Source organism: Globicephala melas, chromosome 10, assembly GCF_963455315.2.
Source record: "Globicephala melas chromosome 10, mGloMel1.2, whole genome shotgun sequence".
NCBI lineage: Eukaryota > Metazoa > Chordata > Mammalia > Artiodactyla > Delphinidae > Globicephala > Globicephala melas.
The window spans coordinates 21579766-21593275 of NC_083323.1; the positions used below are offsets into that span (position 1 = coordinate 21579766).

Genomic DNA, 13510 nt, shown 5'->3' on the forward strand with positions numbered 1-13510 from the left:
AACTGTAAACTTCCTAGATGATAGCATAGGAGAAAATCTACATGACCTTGGTTATGTTATCACTTTTTAGATTCGATACTAAGAGCATGAACCATGAAAGAAATAATTGATAGGTGGACTTCATTAAAATTAAAACTTCTCCTCTGTGAAAGGGTCAAGAGAAAGAAGAGATAAGCCTGGGGTTGGGAGAAAATATTTGTAAAACATATATCTGATAAAGTACTGTTATCCATAATATACAAAGAACTCTTAAAATTTAGCAGTTTGAAAACAAACAGCCTGACTAAAAAATGGGCCTAACAGACACCTCACTTAAGAAGATATACAGATGGCAAATAAGCATATGCAAAGGTGCTCCATATCATATTTTATGAGGGAAATGCACATTAAAACCACAATGAGGGACTTCCCTGGTGGTGCAGTGGTTAAGAATCCGCCTGCCAACTCAGGGGACACGGGTTTGAGCCCTTGTCTGGGAAGGTCCCACATGCCACGGAGCAAATAAGCCTGTGCGCCACAATTACTGACCCTGCACTCTAGAGCCTGCGAGCCACAACCACTGAGCCCGCGTGCCACAACTACTGAAGCCCATGTGCCTAGAGCCTGTGCTCCATAACAAGAGAAGCCACTGCAATGAGAAGCCCGCGTACCACAACGAAGAGTAGCCCCTGCTCGCCACAACTAGAGAAAGCCCGTGCAGAGCAATGAAGACCCAACGCAGCCATTAAATAAATTAATTAATTTAAAAAAACAAAACAAAAATAAAACCCAATGAAATACCATTACACAACTGCTAGAATGGTTAAAATACAGAAGCCTGACAACACCAAATGCTGGCACAAGATGTGGAGTTCAAATGTGAAGCAAGAGAAACCCTCATTTATTGCTGATGGGAATACAAAATGGTACTGCCACTTTGGAAGACAGTAATTACAAAACTAAACATATTCTTACCATATGATCCAGAGCAATCTTGCTTCTTGGTATTTACCCAAAGTAGTTGAAAACTTATGTCCACACAAAAACCTGAACAAGGATGTTTATAGCAGCTTTATTCATAATTGCTAAAACTTGGAAGAAACCAGGATGTCTTTCAATAGGTAAATGGATGAACTGTGGTACATCTAGACAATGGAATATTATTTAGAACTAAAAAGAAATGAGCTATAAAGCCATGAAAAGACACGGAGGAACCTTAAATGCATGTTACTGCATGAAAGAAGCCAGTCTGAAGAGGCTACATTTTGTATGATTCCAACTTTATGATGTTCTGGAAAGGGCAAACCTATGGAGACAGTAAAAAGGAACAGTGGTTGGGTTCAGAGGGTGAATAGGTGGAACATAGGTCTTTAGGGCAGTGAAAATATTCTGTATGTTACCATAATAATGGATATATGTCATTATAAATTTGTCTAAACATTTAGAATGTACAAGAGTAAACTGTAATATAAACTGTGGACTTTGTGTGATTATAGTATATTAGTGTAGGTTCATTAATATCAATTGTAGCAAATGTACCACTCTGGTGGGGGATGTTTATAAAGAGGGGAATTTTGCATGTGTAGGGGCATGGGGTATATGGGAAATCTGTACCTTCCTCTCAATTTTGCTGTGCACCTTAAACGGCTCTAAAAAGAACAGAGCCGTTGTTGAATTAAAAAACCTATTACAATTCAACAGTAAGAAGTCAAATTAACCCAATTTAAAATAGACAAAAGATTTGAAAGGATATTTCACACAAAAAAAACGTGTATGGCCTCCTAGCACAGGAGAAGATACTTAACACATTGGCAGTCACAGAAATGGAAATTTAAAAGCACCGTGTGGCAGCACTATACACATCTGTTAGAATGGCTAAATTAAGTGTTGCCAAGAATTTGGAGGTACTAGAACTGTAATGGGAATGTAAAATGATACAAATACTTTGGAAAACATTTTGATAATTTCTTAAAAGGTTTAAGATACACTTAACCATGTCCCTGACATTTTAGGTTTTTAACTAAGAGAAACAAAATCTTATGTCCACATACCAAATTATACATGAATGTTCATGGCAACTTTATTCATAATGGCCCCAAACTGGAAACAACCTAAATGTCTATCAAAGGAAGAATGTATAAATAAGTTTTGATATATCTATACAGTGGACTACAACTGTGTATTAAAAAGGAATAAACTACTGATACATGAAAAATAGAGATGTATCTCAAACACATTATGCTGAGCGAAAGAAGCCAGACCTAAAGTGTATACATCGTGATTCTATTTTTGTGAAGTTCTAGGAAAGACTTGTATAATAGAGTGACAGAAAAAGATTTCTGGAGCCAGGGGGTAGGTGAGTACTGACAGGGAATGAGTATAAGGTGATGATTGCACAGGTGTATGCTTTTATCAAAAGTTATCAAACTGTACATTAAAAATGGGTGCATATTATGTATGCAAATAATACCTTAATAAATTTGATTTTAAAAAGAAACCATTTGAAAAATAGTATTTGTTTATATAAAATGAACTGTCGTGAAGGACAGTTTATTTTCCAAAAGTTGCATACTTTGCCTCTTATACTAAGTATTGCTGAAAAAATAAGCTTGAGTCAACTTTCTAAAGTAGCCTTAACATTTTTGAAATTAGTGTTGACCTCTTGCACATAAACCTGACATCAGTTTAGACTTCTTTCTAATTTTGCAATAATAAACAGTATTATTAAGCCAGAGTCAGATAAATGAACAAGTTTTAAAAGATAATAAGAACATACAAATTGATTGTATTAAAGTAGAATAGCAAACCAAATGCATTCTTCTTTGAAGTTTCCCAGATGATTATGCGAAGAATGTTGGCTATGTAAAGAGGTAGCAGGTGGGGACACAGTGTGTTGGAACTGAGCATTTTAGAGGAATTACGATGAATGTCTCATGTACTATTAAAAAGAGAACAGCTCTCCTTAATCTATTCTTCAGTATTCCTTGCAACTAAAATACTTGCTTTAATACCAATTCTGTCTTTCAATAAATGTGAATACTGGCAAATCCCCAAGTTTAAAATATCACCATGCACAGTAATATTATTTTGGTGTGTGGATGCTAGGAGGTGGACTCAGTGTACTTATTGGCATAAAGACTTGTTTCTCTTCTTCCTTCCTTTTCCTTGCAGATATAAATGCATCTTAGGATTCATAGGTGACTGCAAATAAATCTGAGAGAAATTTCGTTTTTCAGAAGACTTAAATATTGCATCTATTGTGAATTTCACTAACGTGGAGCAAATGACTGTGGTGAGAAGTTAGTATAGGGTAACATTGGAGTTATCCTCAGAAAATTTTAAGCAGAGGTTTAGTGTTAATAAGCTGATGAAAATATTGTATTTGACACTAGTCTTTCTGAGCATCCGTAATACATGAAACTGTGGCGTGTGATCTCTTTGTCAGGACTGAACTTAAGATAAACGAGTCTTCTGCTTTTTGAGTGAAGTGATCACTGACCTTTATTGGTTTGATCATTAGTTATGGTATAAATGAAACAGCTTAACATTTTACAATTTCCCTTCTCTCTCAGTGTCCCAGTAAGTGCTTAGATCCCCAACTTTAAAAGCATTATAAAAAATCATTGATATAGGGCTTCCCTGGTGACGCAGTGGTTGAGAGTCTGCCTGCCGATGCAGGGGACGCGGGTTCATGCCCCAGTCTGGGAGGATCCCACGTGCCGCATAGCGGCTGGGCCTGTGAGCCATGGCCGCTGAGCCTGGGCGTCCGGAGCCTGTGCTCCGCAACGGGAGAGGCCACAACAGTGAGAGGCCCGTGAGCCCAAAACAAACAAACAAAAATCATTGATACAGCTTTTTTGTTGTTGACTTTCAAATTGACAGAAATTAATAACCGTTGAGTAAGATCACCTGTATAATGAGATTGGCTGTGCAAGTTTGGAGATAAGGTGTATACTAGAGTTACATTGCTCTGTGTTATAAAAGGTAGAGGAATTTGAAAAGCAGATGAAAAAATTCTGTGGGAAGAAATAGACCCCAAAGGAGATAAAAGCACCCAGCCATCATCACAAGGAGACAAATATTTGTTGGGGAGGAGGAGAGGTTAAGTTGTGCAATTTAAAGCTTATTCTCCTTCTCCACTGCAGAGTTTTTGGTAGAATCTAAATTGCTCACTAATGGTTGGTAATAAATGCATTCTTTAATGAAATCAAGTAGATGCTGAGTTGTACAGTAGTTTGAATATGGGATGAATACAATGAGGGCAAGTGAATACAGTGGAGTCAGAAGGTAAAGGACACTAAGTTCAAGGTTACAGTTAAATTGGTGTCTCCTAGAATTGGTGAGAATGTTCACATTATTAAAATATTTTTGAGGGAAAGCTGATATTCATTCATTCACTCATTCATTTATTCAGTCAACACATATGCAATGGAAAGTACTTTAATGTGCTGAGTACTGGGCTTGTGGTATCTAAACCAACAGAATCTGCAGTTACGCAGTTTGTAATCCAGTAAGGAAAGCAGTTATTGAACCAAGGTCACATAAGTAGCTGTAAACATTTTATTTGTGATAATTACTGTAAAAATATCAGGGTGCCGTGAAAGCATGTAAGAAAGGAAACTAATTTTGACTGGGACATCAAAAAGGACTATCAAAGGGAGTGAATTAAGTTCATACCTAGAACACAGATAAGATTAATCCCGATGAAGACAAGAGAAGAGAGTGCTCCAGGAATTTATTTATTAGGATTTGGTACAGTAACAAGTAACAGAAAATCCAAAATAACAACGGCTTAAAAAGAAGTTTATTTCACTCCACTTGCAAAACTTAGAGCTGGGCAGTCCAAGGATGGTAGAGCTCATCAGTATAAGGAACCCAGTATTCTTCTATTTTGTTGTTCTACTATGTATGTCCTCTAGTTCCAAGGATCCCTCATGGTCCAGGATGACTGTGCCAGCTCCAGCCATTTCATTAGCATTCCAATCAGCGGAAGGAGGAAAGGGAGGAAGAAGGACATGCCCCATTACTTTAAGAACCCTTCTTATATCCCAGGGTTATAACTTAACAACACAGTCACATGTAGCTGTGACAGAGATTAGGAAATGTGGTCTGTATTCAAAGCAGACATGTGCCCAACTAAAAGTTAGGGTCCTATTACTATAGAAAAAGAGGGCTAGGTGTTCTCTTATATTGGGAGACAGCTGACGGCTTCTGGAAGAGAAAACCTTATGTGCTTAGTTATATAAAGTTCTAGATAAAAGAAAGTTTGGTATATTCAAGAGAAAGAGCATAGTGTGTTTAAATGTTATGAGCAAAGGGGAGGAAGAATGGTGGCAATGGGACAAAACTAGAGAGGTAGGTAAGGGCAAATCATACACAGCCTTTTGAATCATGTTAAGAATTTTGAATTTCATCCAAAGAACAATGAAAGACTATGTAATAGTCTTTTCCAGTTTTTAAGGAAAAGGGTAACATTTTCACATTCTCATATAAGAAATTTTTTTCTCTGGTCACAGTGTGGAGAGTATTGTAGAAATGTTGAAAATATATAGAAAGTTAAAGTAATAGTACACTTTGGCATACAATTGCATATTTATTAATTTATTCTGACAGAAGCATCGGACAAGAGTACAAATCTGGAAGGATATGCACTGAATGTTTACATTGGGAATGAAGTTAGGGAAGCTTCACTTTCTCTTTTATAACTTTTTATTTTGAATGATTTGTTTTACAATAAACATGTATTACTTTAAGTTTCGCTAAAAATTAATGAATCAGGCTTCCCTGGTGGTGCAGTGGTTGAGAGTCCGCCTACTGATGCAGGGGACACGGGTTCGTGCCCCGGTCCGGGAAGATCCCACATGCCACGGAACGGCTGGGCCCATGAGCCATGGCCGCTGAGCCTGCACGTCCAGAGCCTGTGCTCCGCAGCGGGAGAGGCCACAACAGTGAGAGGCCCGCGTACTGCAAAAAAAAAAAAAAATTAATGAATCAATTTCAGTTTTGAAAAATAAAGACAAAAAGACTTGCTGACTTGCAGTACAGATTGCTGACTCCTATTCCAAGTGTTCTTCCTTTGTTTGCTTCCATTTCTGACGGTTGCCTCCTTCCTGGAGTCTATTTGCCCAGTCCCTTTGCATTTGACGGTTCTATTAGGCTGATTTCCTACTTTTTAATTTGGTTTTTGCATTTCTGATAGGATGAGGGAAAGTTTTGTCTCGTTCCATCATCCCATTTCCCCACTCACACATTGCTCTCCTATATCCTGGCTATGTCGAGCAGCCTAGGTTTCTGATTTTCCTCCAGGGACTTTTGGACAGGACATGGGCATCCTTGGATTTTCCCTTTTCCTACCGTCACTATGTTTCTAAAGACATGCATTCAGGAGTTGAGCAAAGAGGATTAAAGAGGCTCTGTTGGATCATACCTGGTCCTTGATCCCTTTACTGAACTGTATACACTTTAGCTGCTTAGACTTACAGAATTTTAGAGTTAAAAAAAAAAAGAGTTTAAAGGCCATCAATTACAAAGTGTAACATAACACAGAAATTCCTTTGCGATATTCTGAATATGTTGAATATTTCTTGTCCCTTTGAAGAGCTCTAGTAATTAGAAACTTCCTTCTAATTAGTAGTGTTATAGAAAGATTATAGGACCCAGAGTCAGAGGACTTGTATTATAATCTGCCGTCATTTGTAGGATGACCTTGCAAATTGAGTAACATTGTGAACCTTAGTTTCTTCACTTGTAAATAGGGATAACTCCTATCCTACTTTATTGGGCTATTCCATATCTGAAAACATTTTCTGAACTATAAACCATATATAATTATTATATAATTATGTTTTTATATGTAACAAATAGCATAGTTGTTATATGCTATATATAGTTATTATATAAACATAATTATGTTTAACATAAAATATGTGAAAATGATATAATATATTGTGTATAATTATACAATTATAATATGTGTAATTAAAATATTTACATAAAACATTTTTGTGTAACATAATTTTAATATTATATATATTTCTTATATACATAATATATATATATATCTTACATCACAAGGAAATTCCATTTCTTCAATGTTAGACTGATGTAATTATTCTAGAAGTATTTTTCGTTGATTGAGCTCAAATTTGTCTCCCCACAGTATTTATGTATTATGACTTTTATCCTCTGAAACAATGTAGAACTTGTCTAGTATTTCTTCTGCATAATTACTGTGCATTAACCAGAAAGCTAATAGGCCCAAACTATGAAAATTTAGGTTTATGTTCTGTGGAAGAATTTCCTGGCATCTGGAACTTTAGGAACACAATTGGATCTCCAGTAAAAAGTTTGAAAGGCATTTGAAATAAAGGAAACTGTGAACTTAAGTGTGTTTATGTAACTTCTTTCCCATATATAATTTAGTTTGATAAAATCTTTCCCAGGCATCTTTTATTGTAAACCAGTGAAGTGGAGAACTATGGTTGTACACAGCTAACATCTATACTGACTTTAGGGGGCAGTACTAAACCACTGATAAATTTTGTTATTTCTGCTAATGCTATTGGCAATGGTTAATATAAAATAAAACTAAAATAAGAATAATGAGATTTGTGATGCAATTATATACACCTCTTAATGTTAGTAAAATTTTTTAGGTAGTCAGATGAAAATGTTAGTTTGAAATTCATTTAATGATTTATTTAATAAATAATTATTACATTACATTATGCACAACACATTGTAAGAGATACAAATGTGAATAAGGCATGTTTACTTTCAGATAACTTACAATTAAGTTGGATAAGTAAGTTGAGTATGTATGTGTGTGAGTGTGTGTGTGTGTGTGTGTGTGTGTATAAAACTCTTTCAGGATAAAGTTTAATTAAAAAAAGCAACATTTATTGTTTATTTTTTATGAACCAGTTGCTGTCAAGCAACTAATTTTATCCGCATACAGCCCTATCAAGTAAGAACTGTTATTATGCCTGCTTTGCAGATGAGGAAACTGAGGATTAGTAAGATTATGTGATTTGCTCAGTCACACAACTTGCATGTGGCAGAGCCAGGAATGTATATCTGTTTGTATATCTTAAATGTATGTTTGTTTGACTTCAAGGCTTTTGCTCTTTGCCAGAGAGATGATGCAGTCTATCATCTCAAAGTGTGTGTGAAATAACACAATACACAAACTCTCAGAAAGAGCTATAGACGTTCAGAAGAGAGCAACATCATTTCTATTTGTGGGAAATTTGGAAAATATACGTAAGAGGTGAAATCTGAACTGTATTTTGAGGAATCAATGGGATTATAAGAGAATAATAGCTAAAGACAGTAGTTAATATTTACTGAAACCTTACTATGTTTCAGGCACTTTATATTCATTACCTTATTATCAGGAAAAAATTCTGAGGGAGGTACTACTGTACTATTTTCCCACTGCATAGGTGAGGTAAGTGAGGGGGACAGTGGTCATATCTGATGAAAATTACACTACTAAGTAGGCTAATAAGTAAGAGAGTTAGAACTTGAATCCAGGACTAATTTTAGAGCCTAAACTCTTAACCAGTACAATAGCTATATGGAGAAGTGAGGTGGGGGCATGAACAAAACATGGAACAGATTAGGAAAGGGTAAACAATTCCATTTGGGTATAGTCTGGGGTGAGTAAAATAGAGTAAGAAAAAGAACTGAAAAATAGTTTGATCATGAAACCTTGAGCCATATTAAGGAATTTTGATATTATTTGCTGTACAGTGGGAAATGGAGATTTATGAGCTGGGGAGAGACATAAGCAGAGTTTTTCTTTGTGGAGGAGAAAGAGACAGAGGAAGAAAACTGATTAATCTATAAAATGTTGATAATTCTTAGCCAAGTATGTAATCATTTATAGAGCCGTACGTGTCAACCATGATGGTCAGACCAGTGACTGATCATTAGTTGGTGAAGGAGATGCCCATTTGATCATTCTGTTCATTTTTGTAGACAGCATTGATCAAACATATACATGCTCTAGAGTCAGGTAGTGTGGATTAGAATCCTTTTTCTGTCACTTACCAGCTCTTGACCTTGGGTTTTACTTGACTTCTCTGTGCCTTAGTTTAGTATTGGCCTAAAAGCATTGTGTGAATTAAAATAATGAATAATAGAGTGTTCAATAGATTGTAGCTATTGTTATTATTGTATCTTACAGACAGTAACTGATTGAAGGACTACTGAAGTTCATAATTTCTCAGTTATTGAAAATTGATAAAGGGAAATTTAAGATGTGAATATAAAAATCAGTCATTTTATGAAGTCTTATTTTCTGTTTTTAAAAGTAACAGCTTTTGGGGGGAGGTGGGTGCTATTTATAATTCAGAATGTAAACTATCTTTACTAACTTCAGTAATCATGATCTATCAATGTTGTACACTGAACACTACATTCTGAATATTTTTAGACAAACTTACTGTCTTTCCAGTTTTTTTAAAAAATTCAGTCTGCTGAGTATTCAGCAGGCTCTTTGAATGTGGAATTTTTCTTCAGTTCTGACAAAATTTCTTGCATTTGTACTTTGACAACTTCTTCTCACCTTTACATGAAGCATTCTTCGTTTGATCCCCTAATTTTCTTAACTTTTAATGTCTTTTGATCTTTTGTTCTGTCCTCTGGGAAATTTGCTGTGACTTATTTTCCAGCGGTTCTATTGGATTTTATGCATTTATTTGTTTTGTAGCATTCTGTTCTTGTTTTAGGGATGCAAATATCTTCTATCTCTCTGCGGATATTATTTATAACTTTTTTCTGTATATTTATGTTGTTCTGTTAAAGCAGCAGTTCCCAACCTTTTTGGCACCAGGGACTGGTTTCATGGAAGACAGTTTTTCCACAGATGGGGGGAGGGGGATGGTTCAGGCGGTAATGCGAGTGATGGGGAGCGGCAGATGAAGCTTCGCTCACTTACCTTCTGCTGTGTGGCCCAGTTCCTAACAGGGGTCTCTGGGGGTTGGGACCCTTGTTTTAAAGGTTTCCTTCCAATATGTGGTGATCCTTGTGTTTTTGTTCATATTTAACTAAAAAATTAGGAACTGTTTATGTGGATGGAGTTTGTAGAGAGGGGGCTTCACAGTAGGCATTAAGGCATAGATGCCCCACCATTTTCCTAAATACGTACAGATCACTTTTCTTGAGAGGTCCATTTTTGCAGAGAGGAATATATTCTTGGATCCTACCTGGAGGATATGAACTTAGCTCTCATGTTCTCTAAGACAAATGTGGGAAGGCACTGGGGTAGGTTGAGAATCTTCATTTACTACATAGATGTTCACTTAATTTCATTGTTTTTAACGAGGCACCCCTCGGCTTATTGTACATAGATTCTTAAAATTCATAATCCCTTTGCTTCAACCTCATCAGAATGTAAACCTCCAATTTCTTGTCAGGTGGTAAAGGTTTAGTTTCTCAGCTGGCTGAGGTGGAGTTTCCATTCTGTTTCAGCTCCACCAGCACCTACACCTTCACAGGTAGTCAGTCTCTCTAATTCTTAACCCCTTTTGAGGGTGTTGAATCATGAATAGATCTGCTTCTTATTCTTCCTCCTTGCAGGCACTTTGTTTTCAGTTTTCTCAAGTTTGCTAAGTTAATTTGATAAATCATCTGTTTATCATTATCTAAACGTTTTCTTGATATTGCTCATCTGCTAACATCCCTCCAGTTGTCCTTGTCCTTATGGTTTAGACCATTTTTACAAAAGTTTTGCTGTCATTTAAGTGGGATTTGGGAAGTAGTAAAAGTAAATATGTATGTTTAACATGGAAGTCCTATTATTAATTTTAAAAGTATTACCCCTCTTATATGTATAACACAAAATTTTATGAAGCTCATGTTTTTTTCAGAAAGGAGACTATCATTTTGGTGATAGTGAAAAATGGGCTTTTTATCAATTCCTGTTTCAATAAAGTATTTTCATGCTATTTCTCTGATTGCATTAGAAATCATAATATTTTTCTCATTTGTTGCTATTCCTGTATTTTCTTGGGTCATTTCCATGTCCTGTTCTTCAATACAAACTTTGTAATTTACCAGTCTTTTTCATCCAGCTTTTTCACTTTCAGTTTTCTTTCACTTTCAACTTCGAGTTGAATTATACATGCTTTCTGGCTGATTCACGTGGCACAGCCACATAACTATGGCTAGAATTAAGCTGACTTCTGCTTGCTAACATACACCATAAGAAATTTATGTAATTTAATTGATGTTAAGATATCTAAATGACACTGATATAATATATACATTGATATAATTAATATAGACATATAAATTTAATTTCAGAGAACTTCATCTACAATAAATTTGTCACCAGGAGAAGTGGAAGAAGAAGATGATGATGAAAACACTTGTGGGCCCTCAGGACTCTGGGAAGCATTAACTCCTTGTAATGGCTGTAGGAACCTTGGCTTCCCCATTCTTGCACAGGTAATGGTTTGCTTTCTTAAGGTACAATAAAACATAAAAATGGTTGCCTATGTTTTTAAGTAAATTTCTTTTCTTCCCCTCTGCAAATCCAATTAGTGTCTTCTTCACTTCGTAATTTTTCTTCAGTTGAAAGTCAGTAAAATGCTTATGTAATTAGCTGTACATGTATGCATATGCAAACACATAGTCTATATAAATTTTTGTGCTTGTTTTATTTTTGTCATGATGCTAGTTCCAGAAAAATTGAGTTGTTTATGAAGTTTTAGTATCTATGATTTGGAAATATTTCATTAAAAAATGCTATTTTGAAATTAAATCACAATTTATATTTAAATAATAATAAAAATGATTTAAAAGGAAGCATATGAAAGCTCTTTAAAAGCAGCAGTGATTATTTTTCTTAGCACAATGGAATATCATAGAATAATGTGTACCACTGAAGATTATGCACTACAATTCAAAAATGAGACCAGAACACTAAAACATCATTTACAATTTTGAAATCATTTCACTACTCATTAAGTCACTTTTAATTCTATTGTGTCACCTTCAAATTTTTGTTGTGTACTGTGGTCTGCGAGGCCTTAGAGGAGTTTCAGAAATAAATAAAATAAGCCAAACAGAATTAGGAAATGTGAAGCCACAAAGAAAATATCTCTACATGAAGACGAAAAAGCACTTAATATGAAAAACAGTGTAATGGCAAAGGTATGTATATGTAGCCACGTAGAACATGAGTGCAAAAATAATCTAGGACAGAAAATAACTCATCTCAAAAATATTATTTTCTGTTTTGCAACAAATATGAAACAGTTTTGTGTAAGAAACCATTACATGTTTTTACATGTATGTCATAATTTGGTCACAGCCACCCAAATTACAATATAAATTTATTGTAGCACACTAACTGGGATAATCAAATCAGCATATAGTACTTAAAGAAACTCTTCACCTTAATATGAACTATTTATAGAACTTTATGACAATTTATACTAACCATTAAAGAATTATTATCAATATATACTGGGCTATGAGATCCATAAAGGTAGAGACTATGTGTTGCTTGGTGTCTCCGATCTAATGCCAACATTGTTCCTGGCATGTTGTCAGAATTAAGTAGTAGTTGAATTAAATAATAAACAAATGTGTATGTTCTGTAGGGTTTCATTTCTTCACTTAAAGTTTTTACGTGTAGAGTTTTACCTCATATACAGAAGGGTGTACGAGAAAGGAAATTAAGAAACATAGGTTTTAATTTTATTAATATTCTCTTATCTGCTTAACAATTTACCAATAATTGAATTTTTTACCTATTTTTTTGTTTTATAAAATTAACACCTTTGTATTTTAAAAGTAGAATTCTTATAAAGTAGTAGGGCTCTAAGCTATCAGTAATATATGGCTGTATCTGGGTTCTCCATTACCTTACTAACATTTACTTTTATTTTTTTAATTTTAATTTATTTTGTTTTATTAGGTTTGGTAGTAGGCTTGGTAGTAACTTGCTTTTGGTTTACAATTTTAAAATATTTTTCTTTGACTATTTTTCTGTGGAGACTTGCATTGCTCCAATAGGTATTGAGTATTACTATTTTAGTAGTTACATTTACCATAAAATGTTTCCCAGCCTGCAGCTTTTCTTTTTTTCTTAATATTGTATGAGCGTATGTTGTGTAGTTTTTTAAACTATCAAATTCATTAAACTTCTTGGTCTTATTTTTTTGATCCATTTCATCCAGAATTCCTTTTAACAAATTTCAAATATGGCTCTATATTTCTTTTTAACTTGTTGATATATGGTTTTTCTATGACTTTCCATTTGGCAATAACTCCCATTACTTTCATTATATTTCATCCTGTTTGGCGTGGGGTTTCTTCTGAACCTCTTAATTTTCCTATTTTTAAAAACAATGACCCCCCTTTTGATATTTGTACATATATATGGCAGGAGAAATCATTATTGTATTAAAACTATTAACTGACATTGCCTGCTCTTTAAATTTATATTTTATAATTACTATGTCAAGTTTAAAAAGTATTCTTATTGGGATTTTAATTGTTACTGCATTAAATCTAT

The 13510-nt window shown here is 34.7% G+C and overlaps 1 protein-coding gene across 19 annotated transcripts in view; it reads left to right on the forward strand.

Moving 5' to 3' along the window:
- The window catches only part of ANKS1B (ankyrin repeat and sterile alpha motif domain containing 1B), a 1162364-nt gene that overhangs the window by 299166 nt on the left and 849688 nt on the right, over window positions 1–13510 (forward strand). For all 19 annotated transcript variants that reach the window (XM_060307139.1, XM_060307138.1, XM_060307130.1 and 16 more), the window contains one exon: window positions 11290–11433. In XM_060307139.1, the coding sequence (XP_060163122.1) occupies window positions 11290–11433 (144 nt within the window). The remainder of the gene's footprint in view (window positions 1–11289; window positions 11434–13510) is intronic.